The sequence below is a fragment of the Petaurus breviceps genome, unplaced genomic scaffold, assembly GCF_028583685.1.
Source record: "Petaurus breviceps papuanus isolate PSGF00001 unplaced genomic scaffold, PetGlider_PUasm1.0 400, whole genome shotgun sequence".
Lineage (NCBI taxonomy): Eukaryota > Metazoa > Chordata > Mammalia > Diprotodontia > Petauridae > Petaurus > Petaurus breviceps.
Genome location: NW_027186316.1, coordinates 3,946,898 through 3,974,132, shown reverse-complemented (window position 1 = coordinate 3,974,132; position 27,235 = coordinate 3,946,898). Strand labels below are relative to the sequence as shown.

The following is a 27,235-nucleotide window of genomic DNA, read 5'->3' as shown; positions in this document are numbered from 1 at the left end:
AATTAAGCTCAGGAAAGAGACTGGGCTGGAGATGGAGATCTGGGAATCATCCAGAGAGAGATGCTACTCAAACCTAGGGCAGCTGCTAAGGTCAGACTAGATCTGTGGGGCTGACTTCAGTTCTTGGCATTACAGTTTAGAAACAACACCAAGAAGTTGCAGAACACTAGAGGAAAGAAACTGTGACAGTGAAAGGCCTTGACTCCATGATATAGAGATCTGCTGAAAGAACTGGGCAGGGTGAGACTGAAGAAGACTCGGGGGGACATGACATGTGTCTTCAAGTATTTAAAAGGCTGCCACATGGAAGAGGGATTAACCCTGTTCTCTTTATTCAGAAGGCAGAGCCAGGAATATGTGGAAATGGCAAAAAGGCATACTTAGGCTTCATGGGAGTGAAAAGCTAACTATTTGAGCTCTCCACAAGAGGAATAAGTATGGTGGCTTTCCCACCCTGGGAAATCTTCAAACAGAAGCCAGCCTAAAGGTGTCTTAGGGCAGGGGCCCCCTTTATGACCAGACTGTACTGGGTAGCAGCTGATGTGCCTTCCAACCCATACATTCTTTGATTCTATGAAATACCTGAAGATAGCAATCATGTTCCGCTGAAAATTTTCACTTCTATTGCCTAAGTAGCCCCAGTTCCTCCATCTTATCTTAGGATGAGAGTTTTAGAGCTGGAAGCAATCCTAGAGGTCATCCAATCTGGCCCCCTTTAATCAGCAAACTGAAGCAGAAAAGCTGAGACCTTGCCCAGGGTCACATGGCCAGTAAAGTCTGGACTCCAAGTCCAGTGGCCTAGCCATTACACCTGGAGATCATCCAGTTTGTCTATGTTTGTCCTAAAATGTAGCATGTGTAGGCCACAATACCCCCTCAGTAGTCTTATGGGGGCAGAGTAAAGCAGGACCATTACCTCCCTCCCTCTGGCCACTCTTTGAGCAATGATCACATTAGCCTTCCTGGTTGTTGGTGATCCCTCCCAGTTTTGGATCATTGTCCCCTGGGTGAAGAGGACAAAGCCCTAGGACACTACCACTAGAGTTACAATATATCAATGAACACTCTCTGGGTATGGTCACATAACCAGCTCCAAATTTACCCAATTACATAATCAGCAAGGCATGTGAATCTAGGTAGAAAAAGAGAAAAAGCTAAGAAATAGGCATTACCCAAGGTTAGGAAACAAAAACATAATGGTTGCCACTGAAATCAGGCAGAAAGAACTGGTGTGATCACATTAGGGAATAGACAAATTTTCAGAATAGCAATGTCATTTTCATATGGACAGCGCATCAAAAATCAAAAGCTACAGTAACACTTTCTAAGGTAACTCTTTGGACAGCCCAAATATAAGGAGAAGCTTATACTAACAGCATATTGGGATCTGCCAACCTTCTGCCTAATTTTGTTCTCACTGATGACTACCGAATCCTACCTGCTTGAAGGTCATACTGTTTCCCCAAGATCCAAACGGGCTCATCTGTTTCAGGTAATTCCTCCAGAGAGTCTGATAAAATAGTTATATGTCTTTCACACCTGGAAAAAACTGAATAGAAAGAAAAACAATTTAGCCCTGGAAGAATTCTGCTTTCTGACTTGTGATTCTTTTTCATCCAGCCAGTGTCTCCACGAAAACATGGATCAGGTGGAGTCTTCAAACTAATTCACTTTTCCTCTTCCTAAGTCTTTTACAGCATAAGCATTATTACATCATTCTTCTGTAATAATTGCTAGTGGGAGTGCTTCAAAGGACAATTCTAAGAATTCTCCCATGAGTACTTAGATACTATGCCTGATCCTGCTGCTTGAGTACTGGTTCCAATTTAATTGAATAAATGAATTGTTTCTTAATATGGTGAATTCTATCTAGGTAAAAGTAAGAGACACCATTAGATGTCATTAAGAAAAACTAGAACTATTTTCTCTTTTTTTTCCTATCTCATAGTTTTCCCTTTTTGTTCTGATTCTTCTTTCACAACGTGACTAATGTAGAAATAGGTTTACTATGATTGTACGTGTGTAGCCTATATCAGATTGTGTGCCATCTTGGGAAAGGGGGAGGGAGGGAGGAAAAAATTTGGAACTCAAAATCTTATAAAAGTGAATGTTTTAAATTATCTTTACGTGTAATTGGAAAAACACTATTAAGGGGGGGAATTAAAAAATAAAAATAGATAAATAAAAAGATCTTGGCACTTGAAAAAAAAAAAAAAAAGAAAAACCTTTCCTTTCTGATTAAGATCAGAGGTAAAGCAAGCATGTCCACTCTCTCCAAATCTATTCAACAAGTATTTAGGGAGGAATCAACCAATCCATAAACATTCATTAAGCACCAACTATATGCGCAAACTGAGGCAAAAGACAGTTGCTACCCTCAAGGAAATCACAATCTAATGGGAGGGGGGGGGGAATAATAAACAAATAGAAACAAGCTTCCTGTTTGTAATGTAGTTGGGTGAACAAAACTTGTAAAACACAAGAGAAAATCCCAGTAAATGCTATGGGAGTCAGAATCTTTAGGGGAAGTTAAATTGGCTCTCTTTCAAGGAAGGAGGTGGACCTTAGGAAAGTAAGGAAAATAAAAGGTAGGACTTGGAGAGCCAAAGGGGAAGGGAGTGGGGAGGGGAGGGAATTTAGGTGAAAGGAACAGTATGAGTAAAGGCAAAGAAAAGAGGTAGATATAAAACAGGCATTTTTGTGGGCTGTTTGAGAAGACTGGAACAACTAAGTAAAGAGCAGACACTAGAGAAGAGTAGAAATCAAATCTGGTTAGGTTAGGGAGGATGGGGTCAGATTTGGGAAGTCCTTGAAAGCAAGACAGAGGAGTTAGAAACACTGAAGACTTTTTTGAGAAGAGGTCTAAGGAAAGTGGTATTTAAAGATAATTGGTAATTACACATTACAAATGAGTTTCCTATCTGCAATAATGGAGGGAGTTTCCACATCACAGATGTAGAGAAAAATAGGAAATATGATGGTGCACAGGATGAATCAGAAACAAGATGGTTTGGAGTCAGGAAGGCTAGCTGAGGCTGTTCTATGAGATGATTCAGGCTGAGACTGGATAGTCTGGTTAGGTGACTGGGTAAAATAGCAATAGCAACAACAATCACCATCATCATCATCATTTTCTCTATCGCACAAATAGTCCAAATAGTGAACATAAGACTAGGAGGATAGAAATTTGTATAAAAATTTTTTTAGCTGAACTCCACTGAATTAGGAGAAGAGGAGGAGGAGGAAGAGTAATGACGCAAGTAAAGGACATAGTGCTTTAGATAACAAGGCAGTTTGCATACACTGTCTTATTTAATCAACAAGACAAGCCTCGCTGCTTCCTGGAAAGAGATTATACAGTTTCATTAAAAATACTGTCACTGTTTTTTCACTGATATCATCAAAACACTCCCAAAGAATATAAAAGAATGTTCAGTGTCATTCAGGTACCTTGTCATTCTAGTTTTCAGAGAGCCAATGAGGACATTTGGGTCCTAGGTCCTATGTATTTGATTTTATCTATTTTTTTTAAGCAATCGGGGTTAAGTAACTTGCTCAAGGTTACACGGCCAGTTATTTTGTTTTGTGTGGGTGCCGAGTGTCTGAGGCTGGAACCGATCCCAGGTCTCCTGACTCTGGGGCCAGCGCTCTTACTCACTGAGCCACCTGGCCGCCCCAGTCCTATGTATTTTAAAGATTTGGAATTATGGAAGAAGTCATTAAATTGTTCATGTGCTTTGACCCAGAGATTCCATGACTAGATTTCTTTCCCAAGAAGGTTAATGGCAGCAAGAAAACACCCTTGTATCTGGAATTCAAAATCCTTTAAAAAATGAATGTTGAGGGGCAGCTAGGCAGTGCAGTGAATAGAGCACTTGTCCTCCAGTCAGAAGAACCTGAGTTCAAATCTGGTCTCAGACACTTAACACTTAACTAGCTGTGTGACCTTGGGCAAGTCATTTAATCCCAATTGCCTTGTCTTCCCCCCTCCAAAAAAAAATGAATGTTGAATGACTAATAGAGAAATATCTTTAACACCATTGCACATGTATAACCTACATCAGAATGCTTGCCATCTTGGGGAGGGGGGAGGAAAGGGAAGGAGGGAGAAAAAATGGAACTCTTACAAAAATCTTACCAAAATGAATGCTGAAAACTATCTTTACATGTAATTGGCAAAAGTAAAATACTACTAAAAAAAGATCATTGTGTACAAACAATATTCATAGCAATATTATTTTCAACAAATAAATTGAAACAAGACTAGGAAATGTCCTAGTCCCAATGACTAGGAAAATGAATGAGCAAATTGTGCTGCATGACTATAATGGAATATTATGGTGCTATGAGAAGAACCAATTATGAAGAATTCAGAGACACATGGTAAAACTTCTTAGACATCTAAGTGATGAGGAATAGAGCAAGCAGGACCAGGAGAACAACATATGCACTGATTACAACAATGTAAATAGAGAGAACACTAAAAGGGGGGAAACCCATCCAATCAAAGACAATGGGCAGTGCTGGCACCAATGCGGCAAAGTTCAAGTTTGTGTCCTCCCTTTATGTCACCTATCAGTGAACTACAAAACTAGGCAGTAGTCTCTCCGAGTGGTGATTTTCTTTAACTGTTTGGGGGGAATAGGCTTACTACCCCAAGAAGAGTTATCATGGAAAAAAACTCAAATTGCTATTTTCCACATTTCAAATCAGCACTGGGTTTTGAAGAAAGTCAGGACTAGGAAAGGGCAAGGGAGCTGGTGACCTAGGCAAGTGGCAAAAGGTACACACATTAATGTCACTTTTTAGAAAGACATGTTTTAATGCCAGGAAAAAAACTTCCTTCTGGCACAGAGGGGTTTCTTTTCATGGAATCCTATGATCTCAACATTGGAATGACCTTCTGAGGCCTCCTAGTCCAATCAGTAGTTGAAAAGGAATCCGCACAATAGTTAGAAGTTGGGTATACACAAAGACAAAGATCAAACAGTCTTTGCCAAGAAGGAGTTTCAATTCGCTTGATGGCCATGAACAGTACAAATAAATATAAAAGAATCTGAGGAGGGAGAGAGTCTTAAGAACTTGGGGGAATGGGGGAGCATCGGGAAAGGCCCCCAGAAAAAAGTAGCACCTGAGTCAAATCCCAAAGCAAGGTAGATTCTAAAAGGTGCCAATGAGGAGGGTGTATGGCCTTGGAAAAGGCACAGGGATGAGACTTGGACTCTGTGAAATAGTAAGTTAGTAAAAGTCTGTAGAGACAAGCTGGAGCCAGTCTGTGGGGGGTACAAGTGCCAGGCTGAACACTTTGTACTTTTTCCTAGGGGGTAGCTTTTGAGCAGCGGGAATCCCATAGTCAGGTCTGTGTTTTAGGAATATCGGAATAATGGTTTCTGAAATAAGGGCCGGGATCTCCTAGGAGGCCTGTGGTTTGATTCCAAGGAGTGCATGACCAACCAACCAATCAGAGGGTGGGTGGAATCCCACAATTGTGGAACTTGTCTCCAACTTAAACCTTGCTCTAGACCCCCACAGCAACAGTAGCTGAGATGCCATTGGGAAAATTCCTCCCCTTCTCCCCATATACCCATATACCTACCCCTTGTACCCTAAATCACCTCTGGTTATAGAAGTCAACACTTTGAACACAGGTTGCAGCTCAGGGCAGCGACCAGTGAGAAAGAACTCCATCTGTGCCTTTTTCACTTAGGATAGGTGAGGGTGGCCTATACCATGCATCACAAGGGTAGGAAGAAACTAGAGATTCTGGTTAAGAAATTGGGTAAAACAGCAACAAGATCAATAACAACAACAGCAAGCCCATTCATTATTTTATCCACCTGTACAATCTGAACATTAATCATAAAAGAACAAGGGCAGGATAACAACTTTCTGAACTGTTCCTAACTGAACTCCATTGAATATACAATGAGAACAAGGACAGTAAAAACAAGATCTTGGGACATTAGTTTCCCCTGGCCCAATCCTCCCCTATTCAGACTCTCTCTTTCTGTCAAGGGTAAATCTTCCAGTTCCCCAGATATGCAACCTCATTGGCATCCTTGACTCCCCATGTCCCCACTCCTCATATACAGTCAGCTGCCAGATCTTGCCTTTTTACCTCTAAGACTTCTCTTTTGGATGTCCCCTTCCTCTCCTCCACATGCTTCCACCCAGCTGGGGTAGCACCTTATAACCTCACAGTTGGCCTATTGCAATAGGCTACTAGTTAGTTTCTCTGACTCAAGTCTCTCCCCACTCCAGCCTGTCTTCCACTCAGATGTGAAATTAATATTAATGCATAGCTCAGACCGTCTTGCTCCATTAACTCCAGTAACTGCCTATTGATTCTAGGACAAAAAAATATAGGATTTCATCTTTATCTCATCTTTTTTCATTTCTATTTTGTGTCACACAACATTCATTATTAGTACAGTTGTACATTAATATAATCCATAAATAAGTAAGTATATGGGGGCATGCTCAAAAGTTTTCTACTGATGGGATATGAAAACCAAAGTTTGGAGACCAGTGGCATAGAAGAAGGTTTGAAGAAGGGAGATAATGGAACCAGAGACTCATTTTTGGTTTTTCTTCTTAACTTGGCAAACAAGTTAAAAGCTGCCTATGCAAAGATAAAAATGTTTGTGCCAAGGTTATATTCAGCTCACAAAAGGGAGCTGAGAAGAGGGGGTAGGGATTGGAAAGGAAGGAAAAGCTATCCACTTGGGGTCACAGTTTGGAAGACTAGAAGCGAGGAACGAGTCTAAGAAGGGAGTGAAGGAAGGCCTAAATGGAGGGTCCAAGAGGAACTCACCAATGGGAGAAGGAGGCAGACCTTACAAAGTTATGTTCCATATTAAGTAGGTCCCAGAGGCAGTTGGATGTTCCAAGGCAAGAAGGCTCCAGGCACTGAGGAAAGCTCAAGATGAGTCAGCATGGTTTGGAAGTCCAAGACCCAGGAACACGGTTAGGAGACCAGCCTTTCTTAACCTCCTGCTCATCTTCATTTTTTAGATATTATGATGACTCTCTTTTCTTTCTTTCTTCCTTTTCACCACTATTGTTGCTATTGTGCCCTCTCCCTCCCAAACCCTTCCTTTATTTAAAAAAAAAAACATCAACCACTCAAGGAAAGCAATTAAGTTTATTGCTTAGGTGAGAGATGGGATGCAGGCCTGAAGTAGTAAGTGGTTGTGTGAGTAGAGAGAAGGGGATGGATGGGAGAGATTTTGTGCAGGTAGAACCAACGAGTCTTGGCAACTAATTGAGCATGGAGCATGAGGGAGACAGAAGAATCAGGGATGACTGAGGGCTTGGGAACCTGAGTGACTGAAAGGATAATAGTAATCTTGAGAAAAATAGGGAGGTTTGGAGAAGAGAAGAAGCAGGTTTAGGAGGAGTTCCATTTGGATATGATGGATTTCAGATGCCAATGGGACGGCCCTACAGAGATGCCCAGCAAGCAGGTGATTCGGGACTACAGTTCGAGAGAGATTAGAGCTGGATATATAGATGTGAGAGTGATCAACTGAACGTATGTGAACAAATGAGAGCAAAAGGGACTGAGTCTAGGGAAAGAAGAAAAGGAGGCAATAGCTTTCTTCCTCTCCCTGGTCACACTAGCTCCAGGGTAGCGTGTTCAGTATGGGATGTCACAATTTAGGAAAGACACCCAATTAGCCAGAGAGAAGCCAGAAGAAAGCAACCAGCATGGTGAACAGTCTTGAGTCCACACCATGAGGACCAGTTCGAAGAACTAGGAATGTTTAGCCTGGAGAAAAATACATTCGAGGGACATAGGAGGAAGAAAAAGGGAATCTGCAAGATGGGCTTTAAACATTTGAAGTAAATATATGGGGACATTCTCAAAAATCTTTTGAAGGACCATCACATGGAAGAAAAACTAGGCTTGTTCTTCTTGGCCCCACAGGGCAATACAAGGAAAAAGGGGTAAAAAGTGCAGAGGCAAATTTAGGCTTGATATCAGTTTAAAAATAACAATGATGGGGGTGGCTAGGTGGCGCAGTGAGTAGAGCACCAGCTCTGGAGTCAGGAGGACCTGAGTTCAAATCTGGCCTCAGACACTGAACACTTACTAGCCGTGTGACCTTGGGCAAGTCACTTAACCCCAATTGCCCTGCCTTCCCCCCTCCAAAAAGGAAAAAAGAAAGGAAAAAAATAACAATGATGATGATGATGATGACAACTTCCTAGCAACACTATGGCCCCACAGGAGAAGGGATGGTTTCAGACAAACTTAGAAAGACTTATTTGTATGAAATGATGCAGAGAGAAATGAGCGGAACCAGGAGAACAATTTCTACAACAATGATAACATGGTAAAGTCAAAGAATAACCTTGAAATGCTTCTGAACTCTGATCAGGGCAAGGGCCAACCACAATTTCTGAGGCCCGGTGATGAAGCATGGTACCCAACACTTGGACAAGAGGTGACAGACTCAAGACAAAGAATGAATCATACCAATGTGGGAATTTGTTTCACTTGACTTTGAAAATAGTTTTGTTCTTTTGATTTTTCCAATGGCTAGGGGCTGAGAGGGAGGAACAAAATAAATAAATGCCTGATAATTGAAAAAAAAACTAAATGAAATAACTTTTATATCTTAAACAAAGAAAAACTTAACAATTAGAGACTATTAGAAGTGAACCAGGCTGCCTGCAGAGGTATGCAAACAGAAGCCAGATGGCCATTAACAGGCTTTCATGGATAGTTCGGAACACTACATGGTTGCGGAGGTCCCTTCTACCTCTATATGATTCTGAGAAGGATTCTATTGCCGTTTCCCCTGTCATTTAGATTGCCCTTCTATCCCAATTAAATGCTTTTTTGCAATTTGGTCTGTGGTTCTTTCTTGGTCTGCCCATAGAAAATGTATATCTAATCACTGAAAAATTCTGGACCTAAACAAAATTGGTATTGTTCCAAATGCTGGGTTGCTGAATAATGAACTTTTCTTGTTCTATTTATATCTTGCAGATCGTTGCTTTTAGGGCTTAATGACACATGTATTGGAACTCCATGGAATAATTAAAATTTAGCTTTGTTAGATGCTGATAGTCAACCCTGAATAGGTTGACGTTTGAGAACCTTAATTTGTAAAAATAAGTGATAGATGTGTTTGTATTTCTGCTTTTGTGCATGGGTTCTGTCAAGGCTTGCTTTGGCTTGGATAAAGTAACAGATTGAAATATTAGTTCAAACTTGAGCAAGCTGAATTGCTTAGAATAATGACTGGAACCATACAAGTATGTTTACGTATAAACTAAAAAGGGTTTTTTTTAATTGTAGGTAATTTTTTTTTGACACAGTAGTGCTGGACTTGAAATTGTTAAGATCTGGGGTTCAAATGCTACCTCAGATACTTACTAGCTGTGTGACCCTGGGCAAATCACTTCCCCACACTGGGCCTCAGCTTCCTCCTCTGAAAATGAAGGTTCCTTCTAGCTCTAGACTGAGGATCCTCCAATCTTAAATTGGGTCTTGAAGCTATATTTGCCTAAGTATAATTAGACAGGGGCGGCTAGGTAGCACAGCAAGTAAGAGCACCGGCCCCAGTGTAGGGATGACCTGGGGATCGAATCTGGGCTGAGACACTTAGCACCCACCCAGAAATAACTGGCCGTGTAACCTTGAGCAAGTTACTTAACCCCAATTGCTTAAAAAAAAAAAGTATGATTAGACAAAATACTCCACACAGAACCTCAGGTAACAAGGGTTTTCAGAGTAAAATTTGTGTTAGAGTAAATAGACAAATATTCCAATGAAAGAGTGCTTCAGTCTTATAGATCTTGGCTTTTGCCAGGGAACTAAGCTTAGCAAATGTTTTCATAAGCTAACACCATCTGTGCATGTTAGAGTCAGGCCTTCATAATGCCAAAAATAATCAGTCTTGAGAACAGACCAGTAATATAAAACAATCATTCCTAGTCACGGAGTTCCAAAGGTCGAAACCTATTCTCCTTACAACCACCATGTGCGGTCAGCAATATATGGATGGTTATTATTCCCATTTCACAGATGAGGAAACTGAGTCTCTGCGAGGTGAAGTATTTTACCTAGGGTTATACAGCTAAGACATATCTGACAGGAGATTCTAACTCAAGTCTCCCGATTCTATGTGGAGTAACTAAGGGGCAGTGAATGAATACAATAGGCTCCTTGTTCCTTCTAGTTATGATTTCCCAGCCTCTGCTGTACCTCTAGCCAGGGCACATCCATTAGATTAAGGCCTCAAATGTAGAATTTGGAAGAGTCAATTTTGCCCTACTGTCACTACAGTTATAGGCAGACCCTCCTCACTTCCCAAGAGAATGTTTCTAGAGAGCTACGCCCCTTCTGCCATCTGTGGATCTGCTTCCCTGATCTTCTCCCCCAGCAGAAACAACAGCTGTGACAAATACTGCTCACAAAGAACAGGCAAGCTTTCAAATCCTGCCATCTTATTCTGAAGTTTAGATTCTCAGAGGTCAAGAAGTGATATGGCCCATTATCCCTGAGTTACCTGGGATGGGAGTCATGAATAATCTGGACACTTGCCTCCAAGATGGGATTTTAGTAGGAAGCAAACTGCTCCCAGGCATGAACCTGGGTGATGAGCAGTGAGGTGGTTTCAGGGAGGGGACCCTAACTATTCCTGTGTCAGAGAATGGAGTTCATCCCTAGGACTTAGCTCTTCAGACTCAAGCACAACTGAGTCAAGACAGTTCAAACCTGCAAACCAAAATTCAAGCAAGATAGGTCTATGTTGTAACTCTTAGGAGCTTGAAGGACCTAAAGTCTTAGTCAATCGATTGTCAAGTATTTATTGGGTTCACCAAGTCCAACACTGGATTAGCCACTGGGATCTAAAAAGAAGCAGATAATATAATACCTATCCTCAAGTATTTCACCATGCTAAAGTAATATTTCAGTTATCAAGGATACAGTCAGGAAACAGAAAATAAGCAAAACAGATGACTGATAACCTAAAATAGAAGTCACAAAGGACAGGCACTAGACTCACAAACTCCTAAGAGGAGAGGCCCACCCTCTGAGTCTGGGCTTACAAGAATCATAGCTTACAAGAACTGAACAAGTAGAGTGGTCTGATCTCCAAGATCACAACAGAAAATAAGTAAGAAGCGTGTGTAAGTTTGCTGATAGAGAAGTGACAGTTGACCTGAAAGGAAGAAAGAGGAAAAACTATAAAAAGAGAACACAGAAACTCCCAAAGCACAGCAGTCTGGAGCCACCAATGAGAACAAATAACATCAGAGGGAAGCACTGCATTATAACATGGCATAAGAATAAGTGATGAAAAGGATATCATCAAAAAAGCTACACAGTTACCCCTTCCACATCGTGGGAACCCTTTCCAGTAACAGCGATACTTACACACCATTCTGTGGTCACCATGGGGTAGTCAGAATACTCCTTGGTCCCCAGTGCTACTTACAGGTGCTCCTCCTAAAACCATCACTCAGTAACCTCTCTTCCCTTTATGTTCATTCAAGCTATATCAACAATCAAGATTCCCACAGTTGTTATCTACTGTTATCTTCTCCCAGGAGCCTCTCCTGGTACTTTCCCTGGGAGACTATCTCCAGTTTATCCTGTATCTATATTGCATGTACACAGCATGTCCTGAGCTGAAGGCTTGGACAGTTTTATTCCCAGGGCTTGGCATAAAGCTTAACATATAGTGAACACTGAATAAATGTTTATTGACCACCCTATTCCCACCCTCCCTATCTCTAACCTGGTGAATGGTCATTGCCTTCTAACTGGCCTCCTTGATTCTCTGGTCCTTCCAATACATCTTTCAAATGGCTTCCATAATGATCTCCCTAAGGCAAGGTCTGATCACACTGCCACCCTATTTAACAACTTCTAGGGTTTCCTTAAGACTATTCTTTCTAGAATAAGTTACCAATGTCATAGTTTGGGATATAAGAGCCTCCACAATTTGGCTCCAATCTACCTTTCTGGCCTGATTTCACTCTCTTTCATGTATTCCACATCCCAAATGAGACTACTTAGTTATTTCCATCTTGTCCTGCCCTTGTCTCCCAAGCCTGTAATTACCTCACAATCTGTCATTTTAATGGTGCGATCAGGCCATCAACACAAATTAAAAACCCTCTGGAACTTCCTAGACAATTTAAGAGTGCCTGTGGACAGACAAAAAAATCACCACCCTGGAGAATGAGCCTCTCTGAATTCAGTCATTTTTCTGGGATAATAGACATGAAGCTGGTGATTCCTATTACTGGCACAGAATTACCATCACACCAGGGCCTTTTCATTGTTTGACAAGAATATTTTGGGAGAAATGTAATACTTTCAGCTTTGGGGGGGGGGGGCAATGCAGATTCAAAGATCTGCCTCAGTGGCTCTGTGATCTATAGGAATCACAACCCATCCATACTACTTCACACCTTAATAAAAACTTTTATATAGTTTTTTTTGTTTGTATAGCTGAGAAAAGAAGGAAGGAAGGAAGGAAGGAAGGAAGGAAGGAAGGAAGGAAGGAAGGAAGGAAGGAAGGAAGGGAAAAAAGGAACTATGTTTCAGTTCCTGTATTTTTCTCTGCTAGAGCCCTGCTCTAATGCTTCACTGAGGTACCGTGTTGACGTTAGACTGGGAGGCTATGCCAGCAAAGTATAAGCTATACCTACTCCTAACAAGCTGGAAAGGTTTTGAGGTGAAGCCTGAAGACAAATGCTGTCTGGCAGTGGCCAGACAAGCCTTGCTCAATGCAGGGAGGCCCATCACCAGGCAGGTCAAAGGGGTGATGAATTTTTGGTCAAAGAAACTCTTGAAAGACTAGCAACCTGAGTTATAGAAGGGTTCTGATCTGCATGAGTTGGGGAAATATGTACACCAAAGAAATGCCTGAAATACTGAAGTAAATAACTGGACTCTGAGAGTGTCCAAACTTCTCCCAGTAAGTTATTTGTTTTGTAAAATGTTTAAAATACAAATGATGATGGTTGTTTTGTTCTTTATCTAGCTCTGGTGCTTAGCCCAGGGCCTGGAACATAACTGGTATTAGATAAAAACTTATTGAAACCCTGGGAGGACATTCCTCCCCTGCTCCCTACTCCATTACCAAGGTGCATAGCCAATCAGCTTGGCTGACTGATTTCTTCCTCTTCAGGCCTGAGGGTAAAGCAAGACTAATGGTGAGTCTCCTCAAGATGCAGCTTCCTCTTGGCCTCAGACTGGGTTGACATGGCTTCCCAGTCACCCCAAGAGAAGAGATGCCCTTTGGACCTGCTGAATGTCTGAAAACAGGGGAGTTACCTCCCCCTGTTCTGCCGAGCAAGCAAGTTTCTCCAGGGAGATGAGTGGGCCTCATTTATAGGAGCTAAAACCACTGAATACTGGTCACAAATCTTTGCTAAGTTAGGGCTAAATAAACTTCATCCTGTTGACTGTCCAATGACTTTACAAATGCCTTCTTTCATTTCAACACGGAACCTGAATGAATAGCCTAAGATAGGCCTGCTACTAAATTATGGAATGAATGTCCCAACTCCAACATTTTTTCTGACCTTCCCTCATGCCTGGAATGTTCTCCTGCCTCACCTCTTACCTCCTGGCTTCCCTGGTCTCCTTCAAGTCCCTGCTGAAATCTCACCTGGTTCAGGAAGCCTTTCCAAATCTCCCTTAATTTTGGTGCCTTCCTTCTGTTGACTATTTCAAAGTTATCCTGTCCAGAGTTTGTTTTTACTCCCCCCACCCCCAAGAACAGGCCATTATGCCATTCTTTGTATTCCCAGTGCTTGTCACTTAGGAAAATCTAGAATGTGAAATGTAAAAACATTTTATAAATGTAAATGTTGTAACAAGAAAATGTAAAACCAAAAACTATCAATGAAAAAAAGATTTTTAAATAAATTCTGGTTGACAACTTTTTTTCTTCTCTCCTAGTAAAATCAAATTAGCCAGAGTACACTTTTTCATTTTGGAAACCTTTCCAAATATAGAAGTTGGGTGCAAAATTAAAATTCATGCCTAAGAACCCTCTTTTCCCACTGACTTAGAATATAAATCTACAGGTGTGAAGCTATAAGGGTGGGACATCCAGCTTAGCTGCAGCTGTTGGAAGGCCAGGAAAATACAAGTAACCAGAATATTTCACTGCAGGATCAAATACCTTTCTAATTCCAATCATCACCTTGAAACCAGACAACTAATCATGCTGGTGTTAAACTATTTAGTCAAAATAGGAGCAAAGAAAGAAAAGGTTGGGCTCCATGCACCTTACCAATCCAGTAGGTGATCAGAGACCTCCAAAGAAGAGTATGGGTAAATCAAACTGAAGCTATACTCTTCTACTTATATTACAGTAATGTCCTAAAAAGAAGATTGGACTACACCGTAACCAAGAAATCCAAAGAAAGATTCAGTAAAGTCCTTCATCCAGCCCAGGAGGACATAAAACCACAGTCAGAAGCCGTGGACACTGGAAGAGAAGTCTTGCCAGCAAGGCCAGCAGATAAACAGGTGGAAAAGACAAGAAACCAGCAAAAGCACCACAAAGAGAACAACACCATGGAGTGCCAACCTCGGAATCAAGGAAACCCCAGAGTGGAAGTAGATCATCCATTGTCCTGATCAGGGACATCCAAGTGTAGGACAAGGATTGAAAACACAGAAAGTCGAGCTGAGCATAGACATGCTACACACCAAAGGAAGTGTAAGCCAGGGGTGCCAGGTCAAGACCACCTAGGGCCTAACCATGTTACTTGGGAGTAAAGGAGAGGCACAGCCTGGTCCTGACACTAAAGCCCAAAGTAAGAGCTGAAGCTACAGATCCAGGTTTAGAACACAACAATTGCAATTATGGAACATTGTAAAGGTTTTGTACTAGCAAAATTAATGCAGTTCAAAAATCTGAAACAGGGAACTGGGGGAAAGTCTTTGCAGCAGCACATTCCTCTCAAAACTAAGTATAAGAGCTGTTCCCCAATATTTCCAAATATCCATTTAGTGAAAGGATATAAAGAGGCAGTTTTCAAAGGAAGAACTCTAAGCTATCAACATTCAAATGCAAAAAATGCTTCCAATTGGGGCGGCTAGGTGGCACAGTGAATAGAGCACCGGCCCTGGAGTCAGGAGGACCTGAGTTCAAATCCAGCCTCAGACACTTGACATACTTACTAGCCGTGTGACTTTGGGCTAGTCACTTAACCTCAACTGCCCTTCAAAAAAGCAAAAAAAAAAAGTTTTGAATCACTACAGAAATGCAAATTACAACAACTCCAGGTCCCACCACACACCTGTCAAAGTAGCAAAGGTGATAAAAGAGGAAAATGACAAATATCACAGGGGCTATGGGTTAAGCACACTAGCAGACTATTGGTGATCCTAAGAATTTCCAGCCCTTCTGGAAAGCAATTTGGAATGAGGCCCAGAGCGTCACTAAACCGTCCATACCCTTTGGCCCAGCAATACCACTACTAATCCTATACCCTCCAAAAATAAAAAGGAAAAGAATTTATATGTACAAAAATATTTATAACAGCTTTCTGTCACAGGAAAGAATTAGAAATTAAGGTATCCATCAATTGGGGGAATGGATAAACAAATTATAGTACACAAATGTAATGGAATATGACTGCACTGAAAGAAATTATGAAAGGGCAGCTTCAGAGAAACATGGGAAGACTTATATGGTGTGATGCAGAGCAAGGGAAATGCAACCAGGAGAACCTTCATGTAAAAGCAATATAACAAAAACATTTTTTAGGACTAATAAAGAAGTCTGATCAATGTAATGACCAACCAAGATTCCAAAGATCCAGTAATGAAACAGACTCCCTACCTCCTGACAGAGGTGATGAACTCTGAAGGTGTGGAATGAGATATACATATTGGGACATTGAGAATGTAAGGATTTATTTATTTATGTATATTTGATACAAGAGCTTTATTTTTCTTTCCTTCAATTTAGGGGAAGAGGAAATTGGGGAAGGAAAGGATGGTAGTGATAGGGTTAACAAAATTAGAGGTGGGGTAAGAAAAGAAGGTCAATCAGTCAATAAACATTTATTAAGCACTGGGGATACAAAAAAAGGGAACAATACAATCTTTACCCTTAAGGAGTTCACAACCTAAGGGGAGAGGCAACTTGCAAGCAACTATATATGAATAACATATATACAACATAAATAAGGAAAGCACTAGAATTAAGAAGAATCAGAAAAATCTTATTGCATAAGGTGGGTTTTTAGCTGGGACAACTGGGACTTGAGGGAAACCCAAAAGTACAGATGAGGAAGGAAAGCATTCTAGGCATGGGGAACGATTTGTGGAAAAATGTGCAGGTGGGGAATGAAATGTCTTGCCAAAGAACAGTAAAAGGCTAGTGTCCCTAGATAGAAGAGTACATAAGGAAAGGGGCAGATTGTGCTGAAGACTAGAAAGATAAGTAAGGATCCCCCAGGGCTTTGAATACCAAACAGAAGATTTTGTATTTGATCAGATAACAGGGAGGCATTAGAGTTTATGGGGGAAAGCGGTTTGACATGGTCAGGTCTGTGTTTTAGGAAAATCACTGTGATGGCTGAATGGAAGATGGACTGGAGTGGGGAGAGACTTGAAGTGGACAGGCCTACCCACAGTTCACTGCAATAGTCCAGCCATAAGATGATAAAGGCCTACACCAGCATGGTGGCAGTGTTGGATGAGAGAAGGTAAAATGGACAGGCCTTGGCATCAGACTGGATACGAAGAGTGACACGGCCAAGAATCGAGGATGACTCCTAGGTTATGAGCTTGGGGGATTAGATGGTGGTACCCTCAAAAGGAACAGGGAACTTTGGAAGGGAAGAGTTTTAGGGGGAAAAGATAATGGATTTAGTTTTGGTTTTGTGGCTGTTGTCATTTCAGTCCTGACTTTTTGTGACCCCATTTGAGGTTTGCCATTTCCCTCTCTAGCTCATTTTTACAGATGAGAAAACTGAGGCAAACAGGATTAAGTGACCTGCCCAGGGTCATATAGCTAGCAATGTCTGAGGCCAGATTTGAACTCAGGAAGAGGTGTCTTCCCGACTCTAGGCTAGGGGTGCTAGCCAAGTGCAGAGCCACCTAGCTTTGGACATGTTTAGTTTAAGACATAAGGACATCCAGTTTGGGATGTCTAATAGGCAGTTGAATGAGACAATGGAGCTAATCAGAGAGATTAGGGTAGGATAGATAGATGTGAGAATCACCAGCATAGAGATGGTCATTGAATCCATGGGAACTGATCAGATCACCAAGTGCAGTAGTATAAGCCCTTGAGGATTTCGCTGGATAATGGGAATGCCCTGGAAGAAGGTCCAGCAAAGAATTCTGGGAAGCAATCAGATATATGGGAGGGCCAACAAGAGAGAGTAGTGTCCTGAAAACCTAGAGAGAAAAGAATGTCATGGAGAAGATGAAGAGTGTGCCACAGAGCTCAAGAGGGCTGAGAAAAGGCCATCGCATTAGACACTTAAGAGATCACTGGTACCTTTGGAAAGCACACTTTTGGCTGAATGGTGATGTTAGACGCCAGATTGTTGAGACAGTGAGGAGAAGTGGAGGCACATTATTCTAGACAGTTTTCTAGAGTTTAGTCACAAAAGGCAGGAGTGATATGGGAGGATAGTAGAGGTTATACCAACCATGTCTCCAGAGGATCCATGATGCAACATGGTACCCCTTCCTGACAGGGAGGCAATGAACATAAAGAGCTGAAAGAGAAAAACATTTTTGGACACAGCCTCTATATGAATGAGTTTTGTTTGATTATGAGGGAATTTCCCCCCCCCTTTTTCATTGAGTAAGAGGACTGTTGGGGGAAGAGGGGTTAGCAACAGTTATTTTGAACAGATATCAAAAAAAAGGAACATTATAATATTGTTAAAATGCAGAGATAGAAAAGAAAGAAACTCAGGAAGAAGCAATGACAAGTAGAACAGTTTTGAAAATAGCATGTAGAATTTATTATCATTTTTAAAGCAAGCAGTATGAAATGAAGATTCAGTTTCATGTAGAATCTTTTTGTGTTCTGTTGTGTGTAGGAAATGTTCTTTTCAGGAAGAAAAGGAACAGAAAAGAATGAAGATGATTTGGAAATAGAAAGCAAGACAACTTTGGAGATAACATATTTAAAGTATTATATGGGGGCAGTTAGGTAGAGCATTGAATAGAGCACCGGTCCTGGAGTCAGGAGGACCTGAGTTCAAATCCAGCCTCAGACACTTGACACTTGTCTGTGTAACCTTGGGCAAGTCACTTAACCCCAATTTCCCTGCCTTCCCCCCTAAAAAAAAGTTTTAAAAAAAGAAAGTATTATATGCCTAAAGAGAAAATTAAGTTGGTCATAATAAGATTCAGGCTCCATTGACAGTCCCCCTTCTCTCTTTTGCATTAGATATGGAAATGATCATCTCATCTGGTATTAAGTTAAGGATTTTAAAAAAAAGGTAAATAATTCTCCTTCTTTGCAAAGAACTATGGGTGTGGATGACTATCCTGTCAGATTCAATAGATTGGTTTGTTTTGCTGAACTGCTTTTTTCCTCCTTACTTTTTTATTGTTATAAGGGATAACTTTGGGTAGAAGAATAGGAGAGACATATGATAAATGAAGGTGAATAAACACAAAAAATAAATATAACAAATTTATTCTATTTCTTTAGTATACATTAATAATAAATTCTACATCACTAGCACTGATCACACTCTTCTTGCCCTTTGAGGACAAAGAGAAGTACAAAATGGATGGGATACAGGCTGAAATGATTATTAAATAACTAACTTAATGTTGGGGATTTATCCCTCTGTGAAATCTTAATTTCTACTGGGCAAAGCCAGCATCTGAAGGCATTGCTGATAATGAGATCAGATTGGCTTTCTCCTCAATCTCAATCAGACACTGCCCAGATCAGGAAGCTCACTGTGTTCTAGTCAGGTTTGGGTAGGTACAAATTCTTTGATGACATTGCCTTTGATTAGATTGCCTAAGGCTGGGGGTGATTTGGAAATATATGACATAATCAAAGTTACCCCCAAGGTCCCTCATTAGAATAGGACCACTTCAGAATTGTAAACTGATCCAACCATTCTGGAGAGCAATTTGGAACTATATTCAAAGGGGCAATCAAACAGGGCATACCCTTTGACCCAGCAATACCACTACTAGGTCTGTATCCCCAAGAGATCATAAGAAAGGGAAAAGGACCCAGATGTACAAAAAAATATTTATAGCAGCTATTTATGTGGTGGCAAAGAATTGAAAATTGAGGGGATGCCCATCAATTGGGCAATGTTTGAACAAGTTGTGGTATATAAATGTAATGGAATACAATTGTGCTATAAGAAATAACAAGCAGAAAAACCTGGAAAGATTTACATGAACTGATACTGAGTGAAGTGAGCAGAACCAGAACATTGTACATAGTAACAATAACATTGTGTGATGATCAACTATGACAGACTTAGTTCCTCTCAGAAATACAATGATCTAAGACAACTCCAAACGACTATGAAAATGCTATCCATATCCAGAGAAAGAACTATGGAGTCTAAATGCAGACCAAAGCACACTATTTGCCTTTTTTGTTGTTTTTTCTGGTTCTTCTTTCACAAACATGACTAGTGTGCAAATATGTTTAATATGATTGTACATGAATAACCTATATCAGATTGCTTGTCTTGGGGAGGGGGGAGAGGAGGGAGAAAAAATTTGGAACTCAAAACCTTATAAAAAATAATGTTGAAAACTATCTTTACATGTAATTGGAAAAAATACTATTTAAAAAAAGAATAGGTCTACTTCTCATTACAATATTCATTCTTTCTCATTACTTGCTAACCAATCAGATGATTTCCATCCTCAGGAACAACTACTCTTCCAAGAGCATAGAAGAGTTGAGTGGGGGGAAAAAAAAGGAGTTGAGTGGGTTCCATGATTTGTCCATAGTCTAAGAGAGATGGCTAAATGACCATCCTTTTATTAATAACATACTAGCATTATTATTAAAATGAGTAACTACCCAGAAACTATGTTTTTCAAACTTTTTATACATCATAGGCAAATACAAAATTAACGATCACAACCATGACTATGAATGGGACAAATTCATCCACAAAACAGAGGAACAGAGCAGAGCAGAAGAGCATAACCCAACAATAAAATTTATGTCTCAGGTAAACTCAAAAAAGCAGGAGTAGCCATTGTGATCTTAGACAAAACAGTAAAAATAGACAAGATTAAAAGAGTTAAAAAAGAAAATGACATTATTCTTAAAGGCAACATAAACAATTGAATAATGTCAGAAATAATACGGATGTACCAATGAAAAGTTACTCAAAGTACAGGTGGAAATAAGCAGCAAAGGTATAATATCTGGGGCCTCAATGAAGCCCTTTTGTACCTAGACATATTTAACATAAAAAGACAAAAGGAGTAAAGGGCCTGAATAGAATTTTAGAAATGTATAATGGGGGCAGCCAGGTGGCGCAGTGAGTAAGAGCACTGGCCCCAGAGTTGGGAGACCTGGGTTTGGTTCCGGGCTCAGATACTAAACACTCACACAAAATAACTGGCTGTGTAACCTTGAGCAAGTTACTTAACCCCAACTGCTTTTAAAAAAAAAAGAAAAAAGAAATGTATAATGGTAGTAGATCTATAACAATTACTGATTTTGAACTGAAAGGAGTATACCCATTTCTCAGCTGTACATGGAAACTTTATAAAAACTGGTGATGAACTAGGACATAAAAATCTCAAACAAATTCAGGACAGCAGAAATATTAAATAAATCCTATACTAGCCACAACTCATTAAAATTACTAAGCAATAAAGGTTGTGGGGGGAGCTTTTAAGTAATTTAAACATAAAGAATTAATGGGTTAAAGAGCAAAACATACTAACCAAAGATAATTTAATCAAAAAAAATTATGACAATGAGACAATATACCAAACTTTTGGGATGTGGCTGAAGCAACAGGGAAGGGAAATTTTATATATCTAAACATTTTCATCAACAAAAAGACAAAATAGATAAATGAATAAGGCATGTAGCTACAGAAATTCATTTATGCCTTGTTCAATTTCTTTATCTGAAACTGGGTTATTTAAACTGGGGGGGGAAATCTGTGAAGCAAATTTATCTGATAAAGGTCTCATTTCCAAGCTATATAAGGAACTGATACAAATTTATAACACCAATTCTCCAATTGAAAAATGATCAAATATGAACAAGTTGTTTTCAAATAAAGAAATCCAAGCCATCAACAATTATAATTTTTAAAAGCTCCAAGTCTCTAATAATTAGAGAATAGCAAATTCAAGTAGCTCTGAAATTCTACTTCACACCCATCACTTTAGCAAAGATAACAAAAGAAAACAACAAATGTTGGAGGAGTTGTGGGAAAATAAGCACACTAATACACTGTTGGTGGAGTTGTGAATTGGTCCAGCCATTCTGGAAAGCAGTTTGGAACCATGCTCCAAAAGTCACTAAATTATGTACCACTTTGACCCAGCAAAACCACCACTAGGCTTATCACCCAAGAGATCAAAGAGAGGGGGAAAGGACACAAATGGGGAACTTTGAAAGGCAATGTAATGACCAACCACAATTCCCTTGGGCTGATCCATGAGAAGCATACTACCCCCCACCTGACCCAGAGGTGGGTGAGGGAGGTACCAAGGGATAGCCTTAAATATACATTTCTGAACCTGGCCAAAGTATGGATTTGTTTTGTTTGTCTATAATTGTTACAAGGGAAGGTGGTAGTGGTGGTTTTATAAGGTAGGAATCTGAGAGGGAGAAAAGAGCTACCAAGAGTGATAAAAAGTGAAAAGGAAAAAACCAAGGTCATTGTAACATTTTTTTTAAATGAACAGAGAACAGAAGGATGTTTAAAAGATATATTTGTTCTCCTTTTTTATCTCTAGCATTTAGCACAGTTCCTAGCACATAGCAGGCACCTAATATTTATTGATTGGCATTTCCCAAGTGACATGTGATGTAGAGTACAGAGGAAAACTTTTGCTTAAAGGATCCGGGTTGTTAACCTAACTAAAAGAGACACAAATAATCAGGACAACTTTGGGACTTTAGACTTTATTGCAATATTTTTTTTTAATCCAAGCATTATATAATTCAGATTCGTTGTTTCATGTACAATTCTTTTTCTATTCTTCTGTGTGTATGGAAGTGCTTGTCTTTGTTGATTATCTGCAAGTCAATACTATAACAAAACATTTTTAAGTAAAATATTCAGTGGTGGTCTGGCCAATTTTTGACCCTTGTTAGTTGACTTTACATATAGCTAAGTGACTGCATTGTGATTAAGAGTAAGATGTCCCAATACCAAGTTCCTTCCCATTTTCACCAAGACTCCATGGGAAGCAAACTGTGGGGGAAGCACATCCTTGCTGCTCATCGGAAGGCTGGAGCTGCTGATTCCCTAGAGCTCTGGAGTTCTGAGCTGCAGTGGGGCTAAAACTGATTGGGATCCTATCAATATCAAAAACCTGCACAGTGAACCCCAGGGTGGGGGACTACCAGCCTGCCTAAGGAAGGGTGAACTAGGCCAGGTCAGAAAAGGAGCAGGTCAAAGCTCCCCCACAGATCATGGCCTCCAGACTTCCAGGTTGAGAGAGAGGAGAAGAAAGAAAGAGAGAAAGAGAGAGAGAGAAAGAGAGAAAGAGAGAAAGAAAGAAAAAGAAAGAAAGAAAGAAAGAAAGAAAGAAAGAAAGAAAGAAAGAAAGAAAGAAAGAAAGAAAGAAAGAAAGAAAGAAAGAAAGGAAGGAAGGAAGGAAGAAAGAAAGAAAGAAAGAAAGAAAGAAAGAGAGAGAAAGAAAGAGCAATGGGAATAATTTTGGGGTGGGGGCTAAGACATAATAAGCATTAGAAAGCAGCAAGTGACCACAACAAATTGGAAGCAGGACAAGGAACACAGGAGCCCTAATATCTAGGCTTGTATTTACATACAGTTATCATCAGAGGTACAGAAGGTACCCAACTTCCTGAAAGCTAATTATGCCTGAGGCTCCAGGCTGCAGATAAAAATAATAAAGGTGACTAAGAGCAAGCAAAGGTCAGAGAAAGGGAGACAGTTCAAGCCAATGTCCTTCAGGCTTCCCAGGAGGTAAATATAGCCTGCCTTGGTCTCTTTCCTATCAATTCGTCCTCCAGATTTCCCTCAAGTGGATGCAGGTCAGTGGCTTCCTATCCCCTCTCTTTGGCATTCAAAGTCCTTCACTGCCTAGCCCCCTCTTACCTTTCCAGTCTTCTTACACCTTAGTCTCTGCCATGTACTATTTGATCCAGCAACATTAGCTTCCATCTTTAGGCTCTGGACATTCTCTCTGGTGGTGTCCCTGTCCCACCCCCATGCCCAGAATGATCTCCCTCCTTATCTATGCCTACTGACCAACCTGGTTTCTTTAAGGCCCAACTAAAAGCCCATCTTTTACAGGAAATCACCCCCAACCCTTTATCATTCCAATGCTTTCCATCTATCTGTTGATTATTTCCTATGTCTCCAATAGCGTCCTTCGTATATATTTGTTTGCATGTTGTCTTTCTCCTTTAGATTGTAAGCTCCTGTAAGGCACCGGGTTTTGCCTCTTTTTGTATCCCCAGTGCTCATTAAGTACATATTTATTGATTGACTGGCATTTCCCAAGTGACATCTGACATTTAAAAGTTTGAGAGATATCGTTTCTGGGAAATTTAATCATTTTATTAAAAATGCCAGCATGTTTATGAATAAAAAGGATAGTCTTTGGTCTCTTAGAAGACAGACAATCATGGCAGGGGCTTGAGCCTTGAAAGAAGGGTGTTGCAGAGGGTGTCAATCAACTCTGACTGGTTAACAATTAATGAGAGAATGAATACTACAATGAGGGACTGAACCTAAACTTTGATTATATCAGTTACTTCTAAGTTACCCCCAGCCTCGGAAAATCTATTAGAAGAATTTATCCCCACCCAAACTTGAGTAGAGCACAACTGCTTCCCCCATCTAGGTGGGGTCTGGATAGAGAAGGTTAGCTCAACTTTCAGGGAGGTCTTGAAATGAGGATAAAAGAAAGGAAATCTGAATCTCCCCAAATCAATAGTTATTAATAATCATTTCTCTCACACATGTGCTATAGTTTACAGAGGAAAACTTTTGCTTAAAGAATCCAGAATTTAGACTTAGCCCAAGATGCCAAATGGACTAAATATCATAACAAAACATACTGCCCATCTGTGAAGGGAGCTCATATAAGCTCTTTGTTTTCCAGGGGTTCCTTACTATCAGCTCAAAACCCAAGTGATAACCTTTGAGGACAGAGGAATATGCCTGGAGACCTTACGGTAGTACTATCAAGCCACACCCTGTCCCTTAGGTGGACCCTGGGCAAATCTGTCTGTCTAGCCCCAGTTCCAGGCTTATTATACCTTCTATATACCCTTCACTCACTCTTTTGCAGCCAAACTGGCTTTCTTGCTGTTCCTCACAAAGGCCATTCCATCTCCCATCCCAGTCTTTGTCCAGGTCAGGGCTGGAAGGCACTCCCTTTTCACTTCCACTTCACAGAATCCCTAGTTTCTTGGGTCAAGCTCAAATGCCACCTCCCAATGAAGCCTTTATTGATCCTGCTTAGCAGCTAATGTCTTTCTCTCCCACAAGACCTTGCATATACTTACAAAAATTCTAAAATAGTTTAAAATGTGGTTTGTTGGGGGGGAGAGGGGGGAAAGCATGTGAGTTTGCTGTAAGGCAGCCAAGAACCAGGTCTGTTATTTGGAAAAATCTCTGCTTCTGCTATCTCCAATAAGCTTTGGAAAACATGGTTAAGTCACAAGATTGACTTAATGCAAGGATTATAAATCATTAATTTAAATCTGCCTTCTAAACACAAAGAAACCTTTATCACTCTCAAAAAAGCCCATAGAAGCCCTTCTACTCAGGCAAAACCAGTGTCTGGGGTACCCCCACAGTGGCTCTGACTCTCGGCAAATCACTTAATTTCTTAGAGCCCCAAGCAAGTCTCTAAAATTATAATCAAGGCAGTATGGTTTGGTCAAGAGTAGGGAATTTGTAGTCAAAGAACTGGAATTTGAATGCTGGTTCTGCTATTTGGGGAAAGTCACTTCCTCTCCCAGGGCCTCAGTTTCCTCATATGTGAGAAAAATGATTTGGAGAGATCCAGTGCCCCCCCCCCCTTTTCTAAAGTCTTCATTTCAAAAGTTCTGTCTCTGGAGGATTTTGCTGATGAGATTGGATTAACTTTCTTAATAATCTTGTTCAGACCCCACCCAGCTGGGGAAGCCATTTGTGAAACTCTGAGTTTGGGTGGGGATAAATTCTTTGAATAGATAACCCAAGGCTGGGGGTGGTCTGGATATAGGAATAGCCCCTCTTTGATATGCTGTCTCAGCCCCTAATAGTAATATTAATGCTCTCATTGTTAACCAATCAGTTGACTGACACCTTCAGAAATACCCCTCTTCCAAGGGCATATAAGCCATGAGCCAGCCATCTTGATTGCCTTTGGCATTCCAGAGTGCTAGTGGTCTTTTATCAAAAATTCTGGCATTATTAATTAAAATGATTAAATTGCACAGAAATTATGTCTCTTGAACTTGTTAAATGCCACATCTGTAAAATGAGAGGGTTTGACTAGATGGCCTCTGAGGTCCCTTCCAGATGTAAATCTACTGTCCTATGAAGATGCAGATTGTTGGGTTGGCTATTTGCACTGGTAGAGGGAATCCCAGACCTCAAGGAGCTTATATTCTAAAAGATAAACAACACACATATGAGTGGTGGCCAGAAAGGGATCTTTTGGTGTGAAAAGTTACAGGGAAGGGTGAATGGTGCCACTGGGCAGTAAAATGACATATGGATTCTAGGAGCAATGACAGCTGATTTACTACAGCTGATTTACATTCCAGAACTGGAAAAGAGATAGTATGAGTTGGAGGTCAGGAGGAAGGCATGGAGGCTGGGAAGATGTCCAGGGAATTAAGCATAGCTGGAACCAGGCCCAGATGTAGTGGGAGACTGAGGCAGGCAACCATTAGTGGGGTCATGAAGAGGGCAGCCCACAGCAGGAGTTCTGGGGATGAAGACTGCTGGATTTGGAAGACCTTGGTTCAAATCATGACTCTGCCATTTACTATTTATACAATCTGAGGCAAATCTGATTACCTTCTCAGGCTTCATTTTCCTTTTTTGTAAAACCAGGGGGGTTAGACTATGGTCTTTGATTCAAAACCTTTACTCTTCTGTGTGACCCTGGACAAGTCACTTTCCCTCTATGAGGCTCACTTTCCTCTTCTGTAAAATGAGGGGACTCGGCACAATGGACTCTGAGGGCCCTTCCAGCTCTAGATTTGTGGTCCTATGGGTGACCTTGGGCCAGTCACTTACCCTCCCTAGGCCTCAGCTTCCTCCTCTGTAAAATGATGGGGGTTGTCCTAGCTAGCCTCTGAGGTCCCTCTCAGCTCTAGATCTAGGATCCAACGTGTAACCTAGGACAAGGCACTTCCCCTCCCTGAGCCTCAGTTTCCCCATCTGTAAAAGGATGAGGTTGACCTCTCCACCTAAAATCTCAGACTGTAGTTGCCATGACACTTTGCTCCTCATAATGTCCACAGAGACTAAGGCGGAATGGCCATGGTGTGACGTCATCGCGTTGGGGCGGGGCAAGGACGAGTCCATAGCGACGCGGCCTCTGCATAACGTCACAACAGGACCTGTGTCAGTTCTTGGGCAACGGTCGGACCCCCCAGGATCCGCCCCTTGGAGCACTGGTTTGGGCTCTCCTAATTTGGAGAACGTCCCTAAGTGGCCCCTGGGGCCATCTGCCCCCTCCTCCCCTGGCCGGCCGGCCAGTCAATCTCTCAGCTGAGCCAGGGGTGCCCGTTTGAGCCCCCCACCCAACCCTCGGGTACCACTCACCCCGCTTCTCCCCTGGGTTTCGGAGTGTGTCCCCAGAAGCCTGAGCTCTCTCGCCGACCCATCCATCGCCTCCGGCGCCGCTCCAAGGCCTCCACTCCATTCTCCAGCTGTCATCGTTGGTGCATACCGCAGACTGCACTGCGTCTGCGCGCCGCGAGGCACGCTGGGATTCGTAGCCCAACACCCTGAGGTAGAGGATTGAAGGAGAACACTCCCCCGCCCGGAACCTATGTAGAACTACAATTCCCAGAAGGATATTGTGGGATAAGACAAGGGTGGAGAA

General features: G+C 41.2%; 1 protein-coding gene across 2 annotated transcripts in view; it reads right to left on the bottom strand.

The window, feature by feature from the left end:
- The window catches only part of ATG4A (autophagy related 4A cysteine peptidase), a 63,925-nt gene extending 36,794 nt beyond the window's left edge, over nt 1-27,131 (bottom strand). The window contains exons 1-2 of one of the 2 annotated variants that reach the window (XM_069100419.1): nt 26,953-27,131; nt 1,439-1,549 (exon numbers count right to left, since the gene is read on the bottom strand). In XM_069100419.1, coding sequence (XP_068956520.1) covers nt 1,439-1,549; nt 26,953-27,052 — 211 coding nt within the window. In that variant the 5' untranslated portion in view covers nt 27,053-27,131. The remainder of the gene's footprint in view (nt 1-1,438; nt 1,550-26,952) is intronic. The other variant, XM_069100420.1, reaches the window with a different exon arrangement.
- Nucleotides 27,132-27,235: the final 104 nt, after the last annotated feature.